General features: G+C 39.8%; 1 protein-coding gene across 3 annotated transcripts in view; it reads right to left on the bottom strand.

The window, feature by feature from the left end:
• Positions 1-24,093, bottom strand: part of MEMO1 (mediator of cell motility 1) — a 110,722-nt gene extending 86,629 nt beyond the window's left edge. For 2 of the 3 annotated variants that reach the window (XM_068970419.1, XM_068970428.1), the window contains exon 1: positions 23,784-23,946. In XM_068970419.1, the coding sequence (XP_068826520.1) occupies positions 23,784-23,844 (61 nt within the window). In that variant the 5' untranslated portion in view covers positions 23,845-23,946. Of the gene's footprint in view, positions 1-23,783 lie in introns of all 3 variants that reach the window. The other variant, XM_068970437.1, reaches the window with a different exon arrangement.
• Positions 24,094-24,300: the final 207 nt, after the last annotated feature.

Genomic DNA, 24,300 nt, shown 5'->3' with positions numbered 1-24,300 from the left:
AAGTCAAAGCTATAAACACTATATTTTTAAAACCAATGTAAGTTATTCAAGAAAACTGCTTTGAAATATCAATAACTAAATATATCAAATGTCAAGGGAATACCCAATTCTAACTACTCACAATATTAATTACTATAATCATATTCTTGCTATTTATACACACCAACACAAAATATACTTGGTTTTTCGTTTAGAGTGTCAACCTTTCATTTCTTGATGAAACTGAACACCAAAATCCTCCAAAAGAATATAAATTTTCAGATTATAAACTTAAGCTATATAATAAGATAAACAAAATGAAAATGTTTATTAAAAAGCATTACTAATACTGCCATGTATAACTTCTTATTATTGAGCTTCGTATAAAACACGAACTACATAACGGTATCGGTCACAGCCACTTCCATCAGCTTATCTAGTTGGGGAAAAAGCTAAACCAAACAAGGTAGGATATACACAATGCCTAGGGAGGGATTAAAAGTTCTGAAGAAGAAAAAATGCTGGGAAGAAAATGGACTCAAGTGTTAACTAGAACCACAGGATAAGACAGCAGGGTATTTCCAAACAGAAGGAAGCTATGAACAAAATCACAGAAGTGGAAATGACAATTCCAGCTGCTTCAAACAAAAGCCTGCACAGTTGACACGGGGAGAGCTAGAATGGGTGACCCTTTAAGGCCTACATTAAGGAGCTAGCTTGTTATCCAGATAGACAGAAAATGGGTAGCTACTGAAAGTTCTCCTGCTTAAAGATATGTTCTAATTATAAGAGCTACATATCGAAACGTGTACCTGTGTGGGTGCCCAGTTGTGTCCAAGTCTGTGACCCCATGAACTGCAGCCTGCCAGGCTCCTCTGTCCATGGAATTTTCCAGGCAAGAATACTGGAGTGGGCAGCCCTTTCCTTTTCCAGGGGACCTTCTCTACCCAAGGGTCAAACACGTGTCTCCTGCATCTTCTGTACTGGCAGGCAGATTCTTCACCACTGATCACCCTTGGTCCCTGTACCATTTATGCACCGTGCATGGCTAACACTTTACACATCCGGAGGCTTTTAAGGCTTACTTCTGCCTTTACTGATATTACACTCTGAAACTCCACAAAATAAAACTTGTTTTGAAAGTTTATTACTTCCTAATATTTTATTTTCAAATGAATATATGTTTAATAATCTAGAATATAGAATATTTATAAAAAAACTTGCATGGGAAGTAATATGGAACGTGGGGAAGAGCTCCAACTGGGGAGGCAACGGGTCAGAACACAATCACAAACTTCATAATCTCGAACAACCGAACACTCAGCTTCCTCATGTGCTTGTCTTATTAAAAGAGAAGTGCAAGTGCAAATGCCTGACATATAGTAAGGACTCAATAAGTGTTGATTAATAGTCATTAAGCCAGAAGCCCTACTATTATTAGAGGCTGGCTCATTTGAACTTCGGTGAGGGTTCATTTGCACTTATTTTCTATTCCCCAAAATTCTTAGTGTGAAGCTACCATGTATTTCGTAAACACTTCCTTATTAACTGGTATATAGAACCCAACTGTTGATTACTATACCAGATGATGGGCAAACTGGTAGACAGACTGTATCTAAGTACATAACCCAAAATACCTTAGCTCGGTTACTTAAAGGGTTAGTTACTCAGTTGTATCTGACTTTATGACCCCATAGACTGAAGCCTGCCAGGTTCCTTTGTCCATGGAATTCTCCAGGCAAGAGCCCTGGAGTGGGCAGCCATCCCTTTCTCCAGGGGGTCTTCCCAACCCAGGGATCGAACCCAGGTCTAATGCATTACAGGCAGATTCTTTACCACCAGAGACAACAGAGAAGCTCCAATTACTTAAAAACAGCACTTTAAAATTTAAAGAAAATTGAAAGCTGGTGATTAAACTATATTAAGATTAAAATTCCAATGCTAATGTAAATTACCAGTGAAACTTTGAAATATTTTAAGGACTTTAATTTTTAAATCATGGCTCTTCATTCAATATTTGTTTTAGTATAAACATTTTAATGCTTGATCAAAATTTTTTTAGTTCTATCTGCCTTCACATGGATTCCCATTATAATTAGGATAAAACCCAAACCATTTTAGCAGCCCTCTAAGACTCTACATGACGTAGTCCTAGTCTCCCTCTCCAACCCTCTTTACTGTATTTCAGCCATATATAGTCTAACTAGAAATCTCTCTCCTCAGCAACTTCACAGCATTCAACACTTCAACTTACTTCTACCTCTACAGAAAGGCCTCTTCTAATCACCCTGCATTTCACCTCTAACTATTTCACCTCTACTCACTTCTTTATTTAACTTATATACAGAGTACATCATGAGAAACGCTGGACTGGAAGAAACACAAGCTGGAATCAAGATTGCCAGGAGAAATATCAATAACCTCAGATATGCAGATGACAGCACCCTTATGGTAGAAAGTGAAGAGGAGCTAAAAAGCCTCTTGATGAAAGTGAAAGAGGAGAGCAAAAAAGTTGGCTTAAAGCTCAACATTCAGAAAAGGAATGGCATCTGGTCCCATCACTTCATGGGAAATAGATGTGCAAACAGTGGAAACAGTGTCAGACTTTATTTTTTTGGGCTCCAAAATCACTGCAGATGGTGATTGCAGCCATGAAATTAAAAGACGCTTACTGCTTGGAAGGAAAGTTATGACCAACCTAGATAGCATATTCAAAAGCAGAGACATTACTTTGCTGACTAAGGTCCGTCTAGTCAAGGCTATGGTTTTTCCAGTGGTCATGTATGGATGTGAGAGTTGGACTGTGAAGAAGGCTGAGCACCGAAGAATTGATGCTTTTGAACTGTGGTGTTGGAGAAGACTCTTGAGTCCCTTGGATTGCAAGGAGATCCAACCAGTCCATTCTGAAGGAGATCAGCCCTGGGATTTCTTTGGAAGGAATGATGCTAAAGCTGAAGCTCCAGTACTTTGGCCACCTCATGCGAAGAGTTGACTCATTGGAAAAGACTGTGATGCTGGGAGGGATTGGGGGCAGGAGGAGAAAGGGATGACCAAGGATGAGATGGCTGGATGGCATCACGGACTCGATGGACATGAATCTGAGTGAACGAACTCTGGGAGTTGGTGATGGACAGGGAGGCCTGGCATGCTGCGATTCATGGCGTCGCAGAGAGTCGGACATAACTGAGTGACTGAACTGAACTGAACTGATAGTCAAATGCAGAGACAAACAGTAATTATGGTTACAAATGGCATAATGCCAAGTAACCTTTCCAATCTGGCCACAGCTGACTAGAACAGGAATGGGGGTCTACAGCCAAGAAGAGTGCATTTATAGGCTGGCCAACAGCTGGTAAAGTAGCCTCAGGAGACAAAGAATTCTACACAAAGCAGAGATGGAGATCACTGAACAGTCAGCTCATTGCCTTCTACCTCTTACCGTTTATTTATTTAGAATTGAAGTACAAATGATTTACAATACTGTGTTAGTTTCAGGTATACAGCAAAGTGATTTGGATTTTTTTTTTCAGATTATTTTCCATTATAGATTACTACAAGATATTGAATATTGTTCCCTATGTTTTACAATAAATTCTTGTTGCTTCTCTATTTTACGTATAGTCATTTGTATCTGTTAATCCCATACTTCTAATTAATCACTCCCCTCTCCCTTCTCCTTTGGTAACAGTAAGTTTGTTTTCTATGTGTGAGCCTGCTTGGTTTGTATATAGATTCATGTGTATTTGTTTTAGATTTCACATATAAGTGATGTCATATAAATTTGTCTTTTTCTGTATGACTTACTTCACTTAGAATAACATTTTCTAGGTTCAATAATGTTGCTTCAAATAGTAATATTTCATTCTTTTTTATGGCTGAGTAATATTCCATTTTGCACACAGACATTTGGATTGTTTCCGTATCTTAATCACCATAACTAGCACTACTATAAACCCTGGGGTGCATGTATCTTTCTGAATTATAGTTAACACCATAAAACTCTTAGAGGACATCATAGGCAAAACGTTCTTGGACATAAATCACAGCAATACTTTATTAGATCAGTCTCTCAAGGCAAAAGAAATAAAAGCAAAAATAAACAAATGAAACTTCATCAAACTTAAAAGCTTTTGCACAGTAAACGAAACACCAAGAAAACATCAAGACAACCTATGAAATGAGAAAAAGTATTTGGAAATGAAGAGTCCAACAAGAGCTTAATTTCCAAAATATTCAAATAGCTCATATAACTCAATATCAAAAAAAAAAAAAATCAAGAAATGGGCAGATAACCTAAACAGACATTTCTCTAATGAAGATACACAGATTGCCAAGAGGCACATGAAAAGATGCTCAACACTGCTAATTCTCAGAGAAATGCAAATCAAAACCACAATGAGGTTATCACTTCACATCTGTCAAAATGACCACCAGTTATAAATAAGCTCTGGGGATCTAATGTACAACTATAGTTAATAATACTATATTGTATACTTGAAAATTGCCGAAAGAGTAGATGTTAAATGTTCTTACCGAAAAAGGATATGGTAATTATGTGAGATGACAGAGTGTTACCCTTCTGTGGAAATTATTTCACAACATATAAGAGCATCAAACCATCATGTTGTACATCTTAAACTTACACAATGTTATATGTCAATTATGATTCAATAAAGATGGAGGAAGAAAAGGAGCTATGTCATATACTTTTCTATTTCCAAATCCCTAAAAAAAAAGCTACAATGCTGAAAGTCATAATTTATCTGTCGTGGTCTGAGTATGGGTTGGAAAAGAATTTCCAGACACAAGGCAGAATGAAAGAAGAATAAAGTTTATTAGAGTGGGCAGGGGAGAGTCATTGCCAGCAGAGCAGGCCAGCTTCCTGGTAGTCAGGGAGAGCCGACGGTGAAAGACAGTGAACAGGGGTTCTTGATTCATTTTTATACCCTGGGTGTAAGGAGTGGGATAGGGGTCTTACGGGTCATTTGCTGATTGGATGAAGCATGTATACTGGGTAGGAGGAAGAGGAGGGCAAATACCTTCTCCCTATGGGGTAGGAGGGGAGATGGGTTATACTGTTCCATTAATAGTTACAACATGGGGGAGGGAAGGATGATAAGGGTCTGGTTTTTCGTTCCTGCATTCCAAGACCCTCCTTGGTTTTATCTGCTCTTTCGTCCTTGGGTCATCACAGTATCTAAAATGACTTACTGGATGGTTATAAAGAGCAAAGGCTTTATTTTATTTACCTACTTATTTTAAATCACAAAACACTGTTGTTCCCTCTTCTATTAGTTTTAACAACTGTTTAAATTACATTTATTTATAAGGAGAAATGTCTAATCCACAGGCAATTTTACAAACCAGAAACTGTAATCTGTGATATTTAACTTAAAAACTAGTAGAACAAAGTTATTCACATAAAGTCCTCAATTTATTAATAAAAAACTAGGTTAAAGTCATTTCTTATATGATCAGATACTTTTCTTCCATATATTCTTTTCATTCACTCATCTGTTTGATAAATCTTATAAAATGTCTATTATATGCCAATACTATTTCTGGTACTAGTACTGTGAAGACAATAAACAAGACAGGTGGGTCTATGTTCTCATGGGATATACATTCTAGAGAAGGGAAGCCAAGAGTAAACAAAGTAGCTTCAAACTGCGATGAATGCTATGAAAGAAATAGACTATTTCATTGCTACTTTATAAGCAATAAAGGAAGAATAAGTAAGAATGACAGGAAAGGCACCCCAAGCATATGATAATTGAATTGCAACCTGAAGAAGAAGAAGAAAGCAGCAAGAAAAGAGCTGAAGGAAGAGACTTCCAGGAAGAACGAACAACAAGCACAATGGCCCTGAGGTCAGGAACCAGGAAGAAAAAGGATCGGTTTCGTGAATCCTAAAATATAGTGACCAAAGGAGAGAATGACAACAGACAAGGGAGGACAGACAGGCATAAGCCAAATCATGTAGGTTACCTAAAACCAGAAGCTTAAAAACAGGAGGTCACCAAAGCAGCAATCACTAAGCAGTACAGCCATATTATCTGACTTAAATATTTTTAAGTTCTAAATATTTGTAAACTAAGCACACTACAAAATATAATGAAAGACATAATTTAAGGCTAACTCTGTCATCATATATTAATATTTAGCAAGTTGGTGTCAGACAAATAGCATAATAATCTCGTCAGATTAGTCATTCACTCACTCATAAAGCATTTAGTGAGTTCCTGCTCTGTGCCAGACACTTCTCTGGGTGCTAGAAATACGAACATGGTAGTGGTGATGTCATCTTCCACTCTGAGCAGTAAATACAAAACTAATAATGGTGATGTCATTCTCTACTTTGAGCAACCTAGTTTTATTGTATTAGAACCAACTCTGGTGTGTGGTAAAAATGCAGACATCAAGGAAGAAAAAAAAAGCAAACATCTGGGTCCCACATATCAGCAAGTCTAACTCAAAAGTTTTATGGTAATCCCTCACCACACTTTGAAAAACATAAGTGAGGAAGTTTATCAAAATCACATGTAATTTATAAATTACATCTCCCCATTTTCCTTGAGCCATTATAATTAGAAGGAGTATGTAATATGGCATAGGGTGTGCTGGGGTGTGTATGTGTGTGACTAGTAGAAGGAGTATACAATATGGCATAGGGTGTGTGTGTGTGTGTGTGTGTGTGTGTGTGTGTGTGTGTGTGTGTTGGGAGGTTTAATCATAATTGCCAAGGAGGAAGTAAGAATTTCTGCAAACCAGAGGTTCTCAAAGTCCAAGACCCTTTTGACTAGTAGAAGGAGTATACAATGTGGCATAGGGGGGGTGTGTGTGTGCATTGTGAGGTTTAATCATAATTGCCAAGGAAGAAGTAAGAATTTCTCAAACCAGAGGTTTTCAAAGTCCAAGTGCATGCGTGTGTGTGTGTGTCTGTGTCTGTGTGTGTGAGGTGTAATCATAATTGCCAAGGAAGAAGTAACAGTTTCTACAAACCGGAGGTTTTCAAAGTCCGTGTGTGTGCGTGCGTGCGTGCATGTGCGTGTGTGTGTGTGCGGTTTAATCATAATCCGTGTGTGTGTGTGAGGTTTAATCATAATTGCCAAGGAAGAAGTAAGAATTTCTGCAAACCTCAGGTTCGCAAAGTCCAAGACTCTTTCAAAAGGTCCATCAAGTCAAAACCATTTTCAAAATACTAAAAACATTATTTGCTTGTTTCACTATATTGGCACTCACTGAGATTCACTCACTGGCATTGACTCAATGGTTCAAAAGTAATGGTAGACATCTTAGCATTAGTACCACACTATACTAGTAGTCAGGAGAAGGCAATGGCACCCCACTCCAGTACTCTTGCCTGGAAAATCCCATGGACAGAGGAGCCTGGTAGGCTGCAGTCCGTGGGGTCGCTAAGAGTCGGGCACGACTGAGCGACTTCACTTTCACTTTTCACTTTCTTGCGTTGGAGAAGGAAATGGCAACCCACTCCAGTGTTCTTGCCTGGAGAATCCCAGGGACAGGGGAGCCTGGTGGGCTGCTGTCTATGGGGTCGCACAGAGTTGGACACGACTGAAGCGACTTAGCAGCAGCAGCAGCATACTAGTAGTCATTACATTCTTCACCACCCCACACTAACCACCATTCAAAAAGTTTCATTAAAAAATACCTTTGACCAAACTGTACCTATAAATATACACATTTTATAAAATATCTAGCCTTGACTACACACTTTCTTAATATTCTGTGTTGAATGGTTGTCCCAGGGCACTTACACAACTGCACTGCAAGCCATGTTTTTATAGAAAATTATTTTTCTTGAAAGAACGATTCATAGACAAATGGTTACTTTATCCTGGGTATTCAGCAGATATTTCCTTGAAATAACATCAAGGAAAACAACTGTCAATATCTATTGCTAACTACAAAATTCAAGCTTTGAGAAAAGCAGAATTTTGCAAACTTGTTTCTCCCACTGTAGATTTAAAAGCTTCCTACTTTATCACTTTTCTGACGAGTATGTGAAATTAACAAATGTGATTCTTTAACACTGAATAATAAAACATGTAAACACTCGTCAGATCTGCATAACCCAAGGAACAAATATTTTCCAAATGATTAATGCAAGGGGTTAAAAAATCCTGCGTGGATGGAAACATTCAAAGTGGAGGACAGACCAACTGATCTTGAAAACTTCATTTCACTGCCATGATTTCAAATTTCACACTGCAATAAAATCTTTCTGAAACTGGAGTTCACCATCAAGGAGCACATTGTTTTGATTTTGTTGACAGTTTCACAGGTATGTTAAAAAAGTGTAACTTATTGGATGTCAACTATATGTCTGTAAAAGTTTAAAAAATAATAAACTACCACTTGAGTTCTTGTATAGCATCAAAGAACAGCCACAATTATCTGAACAGTCTATTAAAATACTCTGTTCTTTTCTAACTACATATCTGTATGAGACCAGAATTTTCTCATATGCTTCAAGTAAAAGAACATTAGAAAATGCAGTCACAGATATGAAAATCCAGCTGTTTTCTATTAAGCTAGACATTAAATATATTTGCAAAAATGTTAATAAATGTCAATCACCTTACACCTGAAACTAACACAACACTGTAAATCAACTCTGCTCCAATAAAATTTTCTTAAAAATGCTACTTATGTTAACATGGAATGGGCTTATTGTTGTTATTTTAAATGAATTAAATGTAAATATTTCTGAAGTTCCTCAGTTTCAATCTCTAATTTGATAGGTATTAATAGACATAATCCACAAAAAACAAGTTTTGTGAGGTTATCAATAATTTTGAAAAAATATCTGCTGTAACATGAAAGTGTTGAAAGTGTTAGCCGCTGAGTTATGTCCAACTCTTTGCGACCTCATGGACTGTAGCTCACCAGGCTCCTCAGTCCATGGGATTTTCTTTTAAATATTTTTATTTATTTATTTGGCTGCACTGGGTCTTAGTTGTGGCATGTGGGATCTAGTTCCCTGACCAGGGGTCAAACCTGGAGCCCCTGCATCGGCAGCACAGAATATTAGCCACTGAACCAATAGGGAAGTCCCTGTCCAGGGAATTTTTCAGGCACTGGAAAAATTTTGCAGGCACTGGATACTGGAGAGGGGTGCCATTTCCTTCTCCAGGGGAATGTTCCCAACCCAAGGATAGAACCCGGATCGCCAGCAATGCAGGCAAATTCTTTACTGTCTGGGCCACTAAAAAGATCTCCAGTTATTAAAAGTGTAAATACAAAAAGGCAAAGACAAAACATGAGAGACTGGCATTTTACACTTTAGCTTCCATTTGCTGAAAAGGGGGAGAAAATGATGGCATGTCCATAGTGCTTGTATATGCATGAACACTGGGAACTCAAGAATCTGATAAAGTGAAGCGGAATATGGGATACACAAAAAGGTACCAGAATGAGACTTCTCAATGAATTACCTTTAATCTTAAAACACACAAAATGTATCTTTAAACTTTTAATTTATAGTCTAATTTAAAGGACATAATCCTAAAGCCAGTATTAAGCCATAATTCAAATGCCTTTTCAATTTTTAGGCACTCAGAAAACAAAAATATTTAACCTTTTTTTCCCCTCTCTGAAGCAAAACAGTATCACTAGCAACTATCAATAAATACTTATGCCAGAAGAATAAGTATCTAAATTAATCCATCACCTAAAAGAAATAGTAATGAATAAATTAATTATTAAGAAAATACTGGGAGTTCCCTGGTGATCTAGTGGTTAGGATTCAGGACTTTTCACTGCCATGGTTTCACTTCAACCCCTGGTCAGAGAACTGAGATTCCACAAGTCGCACAGTGTAGAAAGGAAAGGAAGAAAGAAAGAAATATTCAGGTGAAACCATGAAATCAGCAGTTATTTTAATTCTTTTATACTTCAAAGATGTCACTGATAGAATTAAAAGCAAAATTAGATACTGCACAAGAAAAATAAAAAAAAAAAAGAATCAGTGAACTGGGAAGATAAAGCAAAAGAAATTATCCAAAAGTAAGCAGAGAGAAAAAAAAGAATTCTCAGTGAACTGTGGTTCAATATTAAGCTATCTAACATACTTTTGTTTGGAGTCTAGAAAACAAAGGAAGTGAAAAGAAAAACATATGAGATGATAATGATGACTGTTTTTCCAAATTTGCTGCAAACTACAGCCCACACATCTTGAGAAACCTGACAAATCCGAAACAGGACTAAATTCAAAGAAAATTATTCAAAGGCACATGATAATAGACTAGCAGGAAAATGGTAATAACTTTTTAAAATCTTAAAGTAACCAGATGAAAAAAAGACACCCTGAATTCACAGGAACAAATATTTTAAAATTACAAAATTCTCAGAATCTGTGCAAGCCAAAATACAACAGAACATTTATAAAATGCTAAAAGAAGTAATGTCAACATATCTACTGAATTCAATACCTACCAAACTACCTTTCAAAAACAGAGTAAAAAAAAGCTATAGAAATCAGGGACTTCCCTGGTGGTCCAGTGGCTAAGATTCTGTGCTGCCAATGTAGGGGGCCCAGGTTCAATCCCTGGTCAGAAAATTAGATTACACATGCCAGAACTAAAACCCTCCGCAGCCAAATAAATACTACAAAAAAAAAAAAAAGCTACAGAAATCAAAACTGTGTGGTTGTGCATATTCCCTGGTGGTCCACTGGTTAGAAACCCACACTTTCATTGCCAACGGTGCAGGTTCAATCCCTGGTTGGAAAACTAAGATCCTGCAAGTCGTGAGGCAGTCAAAAGAAAAAAAAAAAAAACACAAATAAATAAAATAGAAGATTATGGTAGTGACATAGGACAGACAGAAAGACCAATGGAATAGAACTAAGAATCCAGAAATAAACCCAAAAATCTATGAACTATTGGTTTGAATTTTCAATGGATAAAGAATAATCTCTTCAACAAACAGTACTGAGACAGCTAGACTATCCATGAGCAAAAGAATGAAGTTGATCTTAACCCACTCCATTTACAAAACTTATATCAAAATGGATCAATAACCTAAATGTTAAAACTAAAACTCTCAGAATACAAAGGCAAATCTTCATAACCTTGGATTTGCCAATGGTTTTCTAGAAATAATATCAAAGCATGAGTAACAAAAAAAAAGACAATACTAAACTTTGCAAAATTAAAAACTGTATGTGAAAGAATATTATCAAGAAAGTAAAAAGGCAATCTGTAGGATGGGAGAAAATCCTAGCAAATCATATATCTGATAAAGGATTTCTTTCCAGAATATTACAGATATTACAAACTCTTACAGGTCAACAACAACAAAAAAGCAAACAACCCAATTCAAAAATGGGCAAAGGACCTGAAGATACTTCTCCAAAGATGATTACAGATGGCCAATAAGCACATGAAAAGGTATTTAACATAATTAGTCATTCAGTTCAGTTCAGTTCAGTTGCTCAGTCGTGTCCGACTCTTTGCGACCCCATGAATCGCAGCATGCCAGGCCTCCCTGTCCATCACCATCTCCCGGAGTTCACTCAGACTCACGTCCATCGAGTCAGTGATGCCATCCAGCCATCTCATCCTCTGTCGTCCCCTTCTCCTCCTGCCCCCAATCCCTCCCAGCATCAGAGTCTTTTCCAATGAGTCAACTCTTCACATGAGGTGGCCAAAGTATTGGGAGTTTCAGCTTTAGCATCATTCCTTCCAAAGAAATCCCAGGGCTGGTTTCCTTCAGAATGGACTGGCTGGATCTCCTTGCAGTCCAAGGGACTCTCAAGAGTCTTCTCCAACACCACAGTTCAAACGCATCAATTCTTCGGCACTCAGCCTTCTTCACAGTCCAACTCTCACATCCATCCATGACCACAGGAAAAACCACAGCCTTGACTAGGTGGACCTTAGTCGGCAAAGTAATGTCTCTGCTTTTGAATATGCTATCTAGGTTGGTCGTAACTTTTCTTCCAAGGAGTAAGCGGCTTTTAATTTCATGGCTGCAATCACCATCTGCAGTGATTTTGGAGCCCCCAAAAATAAAGTCTGACACTGTTTCCACTGTTTGCACATCTATTTCCCATGAAGTGATGGGACCGGATGCCATGATCTTCATTTTCTGAATGTTGAGCTTTAAGCCAACTTTTTCACTCTCCTCTTTCACTTTCATCAAGAGGTTTTTTAGTTCCTCTTCAGTAATTAGAAAAATACAAATCAAAACCATAATGATACAAACTCAGTCTTTAGGATGACTATTATTAAAAAAAAAAAAAAAGGAAAATAACAAGTGTTGCCAACGTTGTGGAAAAAAAACAGAAACCCCACACACTGCTGGTAGAAATGTAAAATGGTGCAACTGCTGTGGAAATCAGCTTGGTGTTTTGTCAAAAAGTTAAAACACAGCATTACTATAAAGTGAAGTCACTCAGTCATGTCTGACTCTTTGCGACCCTATGGACTGTAGCCTTCCAGACTCCTCTGTCCATGGGATTTTCCATGGGTCCTGGAGTGGGTTGCCATTTCCTTCTCCAGGGGATCTTCCCAACCCAGGTATTGAACTATATGACCCAGCAATTCTACTTCTAGATAGATATAAAAAATAACTAAAAGCAAGATTCAAGCAGACACTTGTACACCAACATTCACAGCAATGTCACTCACAAAAGTCAACCGGTAGAAATAACGGAAACATCTGTCAACAAATAAATAAATAAGTAAACTGTGGTATATCATACAATGGGTAGTACTCATTTTTAGAAAAGAATTCTGCTAACATGCTACAACCTAAATGAACTCTGGAAACATGCCAAGTTAAATAAATCAGACATAAAAGGACAAATATTGTATGAATTCACTTAAATGCACCAAGGACAGGCAAAATCATAGATAAAAAAGACGGGTTGCCACGGCTGAAGAAAGGGGTCAACAGAGAGTTAACTGCTTAAAGCGTACAAACCTCCAGGGGGAAAGATGAAAACATTCTAGAAATGGGTGCTGGAGATGGTTGTAAATAACACAAATGTGCTGATGTCAGAAAAGTAGACACATAGAAATTGGTAAAATAGTAAATTTTGTTACATATATTCCACCACAATTTTTTTAGGTGTCTTTGTATACCTGGGGCCTTGCCAGATAGTGTATGCCAACAATGTGACTTACTGTGAACTCCTATTTTTGTTCTCCTGCTAACCTGGGCCACATTGTATCAGTATGACCTCTGCAGGAGACACGAGGGCTAGAGACTGAGTAGCTAGTCACAAAAGTGCCCATGCCTACAGACTGACCCTCAATAAAAACCTGGGTATTGGCAGTATTTCACGCTTGCTGTCACGCATCACTGAGAGGACAACTGGACACTCACACCTGGTTCCTCCTGGACTCCACTATACGTACTTTTCCTCATTTTAATCTGTATTCTTTCTCTGTAATAAACCCCATCTGTAAGTATGACTGCTTTGATCCTTCTAACAAATCATCAAACCTGAAGGTGGTCTTGGTGACCCTTGACACACAAGGAAAAGCATATACCATATGTAAATATTAACCACAAGGAAGCTGGACTGGCTTCATTAATACAAAACAAGAAACAACTCAAATTAAGAAATACTACCAAACAGAAAGAAGAACATGTACAGTGATGCTCAGTTCACCAAGAAAGTGTAACTCCTAACAGGTATATCAGAAAACAGAGATTCACAAAACTTGAAGCAACAAATCAACAAAACTGAAAGAGAAAAATAGACAAATCCAGAATTACAGTTGGAATTTTAATACTCCTCTCAGGAACGGACAGACAAAAAAGGAAAATCAATAGGAATGTTAGAAGATTTAAATACAACAACCCAACTTAACCTAATTAATATTTAGAGCGCATTCTACCTCACAACTACAGAAAACATACATTATTTTCAAACAAACACAGAACACTCACCAAGACAGACCATGTAATGAGCCATAAAACAAGTCCATTGTTAGATATCTGAGCCCAAGGGAGAAAAACAGATGCATCATTTCCTAAACTTATCTGACCATAAACCCTTTCTGCAAAGGCATCTCCAAGGACTATTGTTTCTCAGAACACTTTGGGAAAACCTATTCCATTCATTTTCAATGTCTCCCCCTAAGTCTCCTCCTAACTGTGACTAACAAGAGTCAATAAATAACACCCTTTCCTTGACTACCAAGCCAGGATTAGTTAACACTTTGTTATTAACTACTTTGTTAGTTAACAACTTTGCTGTTCAGTAGCTCAGTCATGTCCGACTCTGCAACCCATGGACTGCCACTTGCCAGGTTTCCCTGTCCCTCACTATTTCCCGGAGTTTGCTCAAGCAAACTCATGTCCATGGAGTCGGTGATGCCATCCAACCATCTCATCCTCTGTCGTCCCCTTCTCTTCCCACCCTCAATCTTTCCCAGCATCAGGGTCTTTTCCAAAGAGTCGGCTCTTCGCATTAGGTGGCCAAAGTATTGGAGCTTCAGCTTCAGCATCAGTCCTTCTAATGAATATTCAGGGATGATCTCCTTTAGGGCTGACTGATTTGATCTCCTTGCAGGCCAAGGGACTCTCAAGAATCTTCTCCAGCACCACAGTTTGAAGGCATCAATTCTTCGGCGCTCAGCCTTTTTTACTGTCCAGCTTTCACATCCATACATGAAGACATCATGAAGTATACACAAAAGTCCTAAGGCAGGTATAAGCTTGACGTATTTGTGGAACAAGAAGGGGGCCTGAATGGCTGGAACAGCATAAGGTAAACAACAAGCAATATGAGATAAAATGAGAACGTTGAGCAGATGTGAAAGCATGTAAAACCTTCTAAGCCTTGGCAAGGATTTTTAAGTATGATTTTAAATATTAATATGATAGGATTTTTAGAAAATAATATTATCTTATTTACATTTTGAAAAGATCTCTCAGGCTGTTGTGTAAAGAATAGAATGGGAACTAGGCAACCAGTTAGGAAGCTCTGGGAGCAGGGTAAGAGACGGCTAAGACCAGAGTCGCTTAAACCAGATTAAATGTGCTTTTCTAAGAAAAAAAACTATATAAATTGTGTTGAGATGCCTTAAAGCATTTTCCCTACTTGGCTCCCAGGACACCTTCTCCTCACCAGAAGCTTCATCTATCTTCCTTACATGATAACCCTCACCTCCTCAAGTGTGAAGTGTTCTAAGGCTCACTCACAAACCTCTTTTTTTCTGGCTACTTTGATTCCTACAGTGATCTCATCCAGACACTTGGCTTCAAATATATTATCTGCGTGCATGCTCACATGCTCAGTCGTGCTCAACTCTTTGCAACCCCATGTACTGTAGCCAGCCAGACTCCTCTGTCCATGGAGCTTTCCAGGCAAGAATACTAGAGTGGGTTGCCATTTCCTCCTCCACGGGATCTTCTCAACCCAGGGACTGAACCCATGTTCCCGCCACCTCCTGCATTAGTAGGCGAATTCTTTACTGCTGAGCCATCCAACATGATGATAATTCCCAATCTTATATCTCCACCCTAGGCGTCTCCCCTAAACTCCAGACTCACATATTCACTTAACTATAAAGCACACATCTCAAATTTAACAGACCAAAATCAAGCTTCTAACCTTCCCCCTCCAAACCTGTTTCTCTTCCTTATCTCAGATAACAGCAATTCCATTATTGCAATCTCAGGGATAAACCTTAGAGCTATCCATGACTCTTCTCTGCCTCTCATATCTCACTTTGAATATGTCAGCAAATCCTTTTGACTCTACCATAGAAATATATCCAATAATCAACCACTTCTTATTCTCCCTCACAGCTATTACTCAATCCATCCCCACCTGTAAGATGGAGTGCTACTTTCCTCTTAACTGTTGGTGCAGGCCTTGCCACTGCTTTCACCACGCCCCAACTCTAGTCTACTCTTAACTGTTAGAGTTAAGTCTAAATTAGATCCTGTCACGAACTGCTCAAAATCTTCCAATGGCTATCTCACTCAAGTCCTCACACTGGTCTTCCAGACCTAATATCATCTGACCACAACACCTTTGTGCCTCTGCCCCAGCTATTTTATTTTCCTCTTAACCTCATATCAAACCACCTCATGTCACTTCATTCTAGTTGCAATGACCTTCTTGCATTCCTCAAATACTCCAGGCCTGCTCTAGCCACAGTACCTTTGAACTTGCTGTACCCCTGACCTGAAATTATATAGAATACAAGGCTTGTTCTTTCACCTACTTCTTCACTCAAATGTAGGTCCAGTGAAGTCAACCCTTTCCTTGCCATTTAAAATTCCTCCCATTCTTCAACATTCCTCTTGCGTCAGCTCTTTGCTTTGTAGTTCTCCAAAGCACTTTCCTCTATCTAACGTACTTTATGTTTTACTTACCTTATTTATAGCCTGTCTCCAACTAGAATATAAACTCTATAGCGATTCTGTCTGTTTCATCTTCTTCTATGCACCTGTCCCTAGAGTAGTACCTTTCAGACAGAACTGAGTCTGTCCAATACTGATAAATATGTTAAATAAAGCCTCTACAGAAGTGTCAAGTTTTGTTAGGCCCAAATTCAAATCCTAGATTTGACTAATCCTTGATTAATTAAATTCTACCAATTCTTTTGTCAGTTTTTATACCATATCAATAATACTCAATATTTCATAAATGTTTTTTTAATCACACTTTTATTATTTTATAATATATTTACCTGACAATTATAGAGGTGCTTACTGATTCCAAATAACTCAACTTCTTACTTACTCTGGCATTACTATAATTAGAAAGAACACTAGGCTTCAGCTACAAGTCCTAGGTTCAAATTCTAGCTCTACCACTTAACAGCAGATGACTCAGGCAATTTAGTCTCCTTCAAGTCTTAGTTTCTCATGAATAAAACAGCAAAGTGGGGGTGGATTAAAGACCTGCCCACCCTACCTGTCCTACACCTAATCATAAGATTATTCTGAAAATAAAAAATGTGTGAGACAATGCTTTACAAACCATAAATGAAATATAAGTGCCAATTAAATGCAAATATTGTAGTAAGGGAAAAACCTGACTGGAACAGAAAATCTCAGTGTTTGGGAAAGCATACTTACTCGCCCCTAGTTTCAGAGTCAGACTGGCTCTTCCACTTACTTACTATACCTTAAACAACTTAAACAAGTTTCTCAAACTCTCTGAGTCATGGTTTCCACATCCATAAATGCAGATAACACCAAACTTGTAGCAGCCTTTTGAAGATTAGAAGTTACATACACATAATATGTAAATACAACTACAGAATACACTTAACAAATGACATCTTTATTTGGTGTCTTGACTTTCTTCAAAATGGACAAAAACCCAAAAGTAGATAATATAAACTACACCACGAAGGTAGGGAAGATTTTTGACTTGGAAACTGCACGTGAAAGGACAAGAGAGAAAGTGAGAGAGAGGTAATTAAGCAATAATCTCAACAGTTTACCTAAGAAATTCGTTCTTTCTTTCTTGTCTTTCTCCAACATAAAATAACAAGATGAAGCACAAAGAAGAAAGTTCATTTCAAAACTAAATACTATACAGTATTTTCTCTTCAAAGAATGTGTTTGTTTCTCACACACCAAGATATATTTTGACACTCTAGAACTTAAGATACAAGCAATAAAAAAAGGTTGTGGTTTTCCAACGATAGAACCCTGATATAATTCTATTAAATATATTCATGAAATACAATAGAAAGAATTAAAACAACTTAAAAAAGCAAACTGCTATTAAGATATATCAAACAAACATTTCAAGAATACTTTATGAAATCATTAGACTCTGATATATTTCCTTACTTCTATGGCACTAGTGATTATAAGCTATAACAACCAATTTCCGGGCGGGGGGGGGGGGGGAATACTCCCACATTATATACACACTTAAGATATAAAATATACCAATTTCAGAAAACATTAAAATGTAATACATCCCTCAGAGATGTTCAAAGTGTTCTGTTTCTTGAGCTGGAGATAGTTACAGAGTATGTTATATTTCTGGATATTCATCAAAGTGTACCACCCATTTTACACACTTATTTATAATTTTTCTATATGTACATTTCAAAATAAATCTATGTAACCCACCAAAACCATACAGATACAGCTATCAAGCAAATGAATTACTGATCTTACTATGAAAGGTGAAAAGAAAGCTTTTAAAAGAAAACATAGGAAAGTTAAATTTCATGGGTAGAGATTTCATAAATGGAAACAAAAGAACACTAACCAATTGTTAACCAGACTTCTTTAAAATGAAGAACTTTTGAGTCACCAAGACACCAAGATCCTGAGAAAGCTACAGAGCAGAAGATATCTGCAATACTCCTATCTAAAAAGACTATATCCAAAATACATAAAGAACTACATCAATACGGAAAAAGTAAATACTCTAGTAGAAAAAGGGCAAAAGACTTAAAAGACATTTCACAAAAGCAGAAGTTCAAATGGCTAGTATAAAAAGATGCTCAATTTCAACAGTCATCGGGAAAATAAAAACTACAATCAATGTCACTACACACCCTCCCAGCAATAACCAAAAATAAAAAGACTGACAATACCAAGTGTTGGCAAAGATGTGGAACAACTGGAATGCTCTCACACACTGCCGGAGGGAGTATAAGTTTATGAAACCACTTGGCAGAACTTCAGCAAACTCTACTAAAAATTAATATATCATAGCCATAACTATGACCTAATAATTCCACTTAAGGTACATACCCAATAAAAATGCATGTATGTGTTCATCAGGAAATAAGAGTACAAAAATTTCCAAAGCGGCAAAACTGTAAATAATGTAAATGTCCATCAACAGTAGAATGGAAAAACTGTCGTTTACTCATAGAATAGAATCAGTTCAGTTCAGTTGCTCAGTCGTGTCCGACTCTTTGTGACCCCATGAATCACAGCACACCAGGCCTCCCTGTCCATCACCAACTCCCGGAGTCTACCCAAACTCACGTCCATTGAGTCGATGATGCCATCCAGCCAACTCATCACAGTCTTTTCAAATGAGTCAACTCTTCCCATGAGGTGGCCAAAGTATTGGAGTTTCAGCTTCAGCATCAGTCCTTCCAAAGAACACCCAGGACTGATCTCCTTCAGGATGGACTGGCTGGATCTCCTTGCAGTCCAAGGGACTCTCAAGAGTCTTCTCCAACACCGCAGTTCAAAAGCATCAATTCTTCAGCGCTCAGCTTATAGCTCAGTTTGTAAAGACTTTGCCTGCAGTGCAGGAGACCCGGGTTCAATTCCTGGGTTGGGAAGATCCCCTGGAAAAGGAAATGGCAACCCACTCCAGTAATCTTGCCTGGAGAATCCCATGGACAGAGGAGCCTGGCAGGCTACAGTCCATGGGGTTGCAAGAGACGGACACAACTTAGCGACAAACCCCCCAAACATTAGAATAGAATACAATAATAATAAACAAACCACAGTAAAACATGAATTAATCTCAAACATAATGTTGAGCAAAAGAAGCTCAAACAAGATATACTACATGATTCCTTTTATACAGAGTTGAAAAACAGACAAAACTTCCCTACGGTGTTAGAATACAAGGAATACAGTGCAAGCTGAGAATTCCAGTACTGACATTTGCTGAGCTGGCTGCTACTTACAATGATATCCCTATTTTGTGAAACTTCAATTGGCTGTACACTTTTCTCTATGTATGTCATATTTCTTTAAAAATCTTATATGAAATACAGTCCCCCTAACTAGTGAATCAAGATTTCTAATCCTTTTCTACCAAGATTCTTCACCTACATCATGCTCAGAGACTTAACTAGCAATGGTCCTATATGACGCCCAATGCTCTTAGGGATTCAGACATCAATATCTTTGTCCGAACCTCCTATATGCCAAGTACTTTAATGTTCACTTGTTCAGATACTTATTGAATATCTACTAAGTTGTACAAAACCAGCGCTGAGAACTTAAGGTATAAAAAAAATTAGTAGCAAATGATCCCTGGCTTCTAGTTCATAATCTTACAAAAGACCACACACACGGATAACAAGGTAAATGTATAGAGATACACACCGGATATTATGGGAACACAAAGGAACATCAACGACAGACAGTGGGAGGAAAGGCATCAGGGTAGGCTTCTAGGAGGTGTTAACACCGGAGTCCTTAAAACATTAGAAGTTATCCTGGTGAAGTGCATTCCAACAGAGGAAATAGCTCGAATAAAAACACAGTGATAAGAAACAGCATAGTGTATTTAAAGAAACAATGAACAGCTGTTAGACATCGCTTAAGAGTAGTAAAAGGGAGAGCTAGGATGGGACTACGGGAAGTGGCAAGAGATAGAAAGATGCCAAGTCATGAAAGGACTTAGACCTTATCCAATAGGCAAGATGGGCCAGTGAGGATTATGCAAAGAAATTACGTGGTCAGAGAGATTATCCAGGGAGCAATGCAGAGCATAGACTTAAGAGGAATCAAGCTGGCAGAAAGAACAGCAGTTAGGAGAGAGTTATAACTGTCCAGATAGAAGATAAGGGCCTGAAACAATGAAATGAAAGATACAACACACCCAGAAACAAACACAGAATACAGTCATTATACTGCTGATCTAGAAGTCACATTGAGAACCACTAACGTACACTATGTGTCAACGATTTTTTTCTGTAGGCCAATAAATAGTAAAAAACTTTAGGCTTTACAAGCCACATACCGTCTCTACTGCACTTCTTGGTTTTTTTAAACCCTTTAAAAATGAAAAACCATACTTCACTAGTGGACTTTACAAAAAAAAAAAAAGTCACAGGCTGGATTTGGACTGCAGGCAATGTGAGTTTGCTGATCCCTGCTGTACACCCATAAAGAAGTGAGGATTAACCGTCCTATGAGATTAATTTTCCTAAAATGTTTCTTGTGTATCAGTCCCCACTCAGAAACTTCTGCACTGGTCGTGACTGCCCACTGCATAAGTCAAATCCCTATGAATGCATAGGGATCTACACCTTAGCTTCAACCAGGTCCTTGAACCACACCCCTGTGAGAACCTTCCATTCTTGTTAAACTGACCTACTTATACTCACCTGCTTCTGTATCTTTGTGGTGTTCCCCAATATACTTTCCCCTTTCCAAAGCTACCCAAATACCCTTCCTTCAAAACATAATTCTAATCTTTTGAAGTGATTCCACCCTCCTCCTAGCTCCTAGAAGCACTGCTTCAATTTATCTGATATTTACTTGCTGTCCTGAGTTACTACTTACTTCAAATTATCTTCCTGGAGGGCAGGGAATACTTGATACTTCTATCAACGGATCTAGCATATAGCTAGATGAAGATGTGTGTTATAAAACACATATATGTGTGCATACACTTTTTTTTCTGAACTAGCTATATAAATGAAGCATATTTTATTTCTCTCTTTTATCAGTAATTGAACACTTCAATTCTACAGACATAATCATTTAAATGCTGCAGGAACTACAGAATGACAATCCAAAAGCATGTTTCCTATTATATGTTTTTAGGGTTAGTTTAAGGGAACAACAATAACACAAGTAAAATTTTTCCAATGGTCAATGGTACCAATCTAGGTACACTGGGGTCTAGGGGTCACTAGATTAAATCAAAATTTACTTACATATCTTTTTACTCATTTTTAAAACATGAAATCAGCTTTTAAAACTAAATTGCTTTAAATTAACCCTTAATTATTACTTAAGTCACACACACACACACAAGCCACACATGGTCTGAATTTTTAACAATAAACTTCTCCATGACAACTCACATTACCAAAATGACATTGACTTCATTCAGAATTTAGAGAAATGAGAATATAGTTTAAAAAATTTTTTAAGTTGTCCATTTTAGTTCACTATTGATAGTTTTAAAAACACAATGTCTTGAGCTAAATTAAAGAATTCTTAACATTGAGATGATTACTGAAGAAGTCTTTTCAAGTCTGAAGTGTGAACTATGCCTTATTTTACTATGAAAAGAATGTTCAAGAACCTATAAAAATTGCTCCAGAACCATTTGCCCACAGTTCAATGCAAACTACAAAAGAAGTTTAAAACACTTTTGAAAGGTATAGAAGACAAATTAACCAAAAGATGGTCATGAGAGTGAAAACTGAGACTCTGTAACGCTTCAGAACACACTGAAGAAAAAACGTTTAGTGACTGACAACCTTGAAAAGACTATTATTCATTGATAAATTTAATAGTAATAGTGCACTGACTGGAAGAGAAACCCAGGAACCAGTGACTCCCATTCCTGTTCTGCCACTGGTCTGTACAGAATCTTGGGTACATATGCATAAACTGAACAAGAAAAGCTTAGCTAACATTCTAGGTTGTGAGACCTGATGAAATATTTATGAAGTACTTTGGGACCATGAGGGAAGCCACTGTAACCATGAAAAGTCATCTGCTTAATGCAAAACTATAGCTACCTGTTAGGCCTACAAATCCTTTGTGTCTTCTTAACACAGGAAATCTTCAGTGAGTCAGTAAAGTGCATGCATTTAATGAGAGCGTAGCAACCTCAGAGAAATTAATTATCTTGCAAATCTTTGTCTTCTCACAAACCATGTCACTGTCCAACCCAACCATTTGCAAAGGAAAACATGATCTGACTCACATTAAAGAGTTGGGTCTAGTTATTGATAAGCCAGTACCAAATGACGGAAAATTCAGGAATCACAGTGGAACTTTGTCACTTAACAGAAATGTGACTCCAGAAAGTAATCCCCCCAAACAGTCGTTCCAACCAGAGCTTTATTAAAGGGAAAATCCCTACACTCTTTTACATAAAGAGCTCTAAAATGTTTTTGGACAGTGTCGACAGAAGATTAAATTCACTCAAAACCTGACCACCGCGTTCGTTATTTCCAGCACCTGCTCGGTGTTGAGGCTTGAGAGGCCGCTCAGGAAAAGTGCTGATGCCATCTCCAGCTGCCCCTTTCGTGAATGACAGTAACAATGAAAACACCGACAAAAGAGCTGGGAGGCCACCCCAAGCCCCTGCTTAACAGTACTCCTACCCTACCCCCAACGGGCTGAGCTGCAAATCCCAGGAAAGGGCCTCCTCTCCCGGATCTCCCAAGCCCAGACCTTGCCTCCAGTCTGACAAGCGAAAAAGTACTACCCTTCACTCCTCTCAAGACGGCAGAGCACCTCAAGAGGTGAGGGAGAATGCGGCCTCCCGTTCTCAACTGTCGGGGTGGGGTGGGGGGTGAGAGGGCGAAGGGTGGCTGGCAGGAGGCGGGCGAGCAGAGCCCGGGTGCACCCGGGAGGCTGAGAACTCCCCGGGTCCCGCGGGCGCCGTTCGGGCAGGAGAGGAGAGGAGAGGAGACGGGAGGGGAGGGAAGGGGAGAGCAGGAAGGCGCGTCCCTCCCGCGGCCGGAGGGTCGCGCGGAGGAAGCGGGACTCGGGCGCCTGGTGAACGGTCCTCCCCAGGGTGGCTGCGGCCGGCCACCCGCTTCCCGGGAGCTGGAGGAGGCGACGAGGAAGCTCGGTCGGGTAGCACATTCTTTGCCCAAGCCGGGTCCCGAGGGAGGGCGCAGGCTGCCGAGGAGGCAACTCTCCCTCTCGCTCAACTCCGGGCAGAGCGTGAGGGTGGCCGGCCCCGGGCTGCCCGGCAGGATGCCGCCCGGGTCGGGCAGGCGGCGAGGCCGGCCTCCGGCCCGCTCCCTCCCCACGCGGTGCGCGGCCGGCGGCCGTCCGCGCCCTCGTCCCTCCCGCCGCCGCGCGGGGCCGGGCCGCCGACCTCGGGCGGCCGGGCGCCGGGCCAGGCGGCGGCGGCGGCGGGCGGGCCGGCCGGCCTGGGGCCCTACCTGAGGCTGTGTACCAGCTCCCGGCGTGACTGGCTTCCCGGCAGACCACTCGGTTGGACATCTTGGTGCCTGTGCCGCCTATGGTGCACGAGGATGAATGAGGAGGCGGCGGCGGCAGCGGCGGCAGGAGCGGCTCCGCGAGGGGACGAGACACCGCGGGCCCAGCCCAGGAGGAGGCGGCAGCGGGGAGGGGATCGACCCGGCCCAGGAGGAGGAGGAAGAGGAGGAGGCGGCGGCCCCGGAGGAGGAGGAGGAGATGGCAGCCGGGGCGGTGGCGGCGGCGGCAACAATCACCACAAACTCGGGCGGCCGCCGGAAGACGGGGCCCGCGGCGGCCTCACACCGGAGCTCGGAGAGCCGTGGCCCCGGCCCCCGGAGTCGCCGCTGCTCCCCAGCCGGGGCTGGGTCCTCCGAGCCGCCCCCACGGCCCCCTCCCTTCCCGGTCGGCCTCCCCGAGCCACCGCCGGTGACCCCACCCCCGTGACTCCACGCCCGCCCCCTCCCCCCACCCCCGGCG

Source organism: Capricornis sumatraensis, chromosome 1, assembly GCF_032405125.1.
Source record: "Capricornis sumatraensis isolate serow.1 chromosome 1, serow.2, whole genome shotgun sequence".
NCBI lineage: Eukaryota > Metazoa > Chordata > Mammalia > Artiodactyla > Bovidae > Capricornis > Capricornis sumatraensis.
The sequence above is the reverse complement of the archived record's forward strand: the minus strand, read 5'-3'. Positions and strand labels throughout refer to the sequence as shown.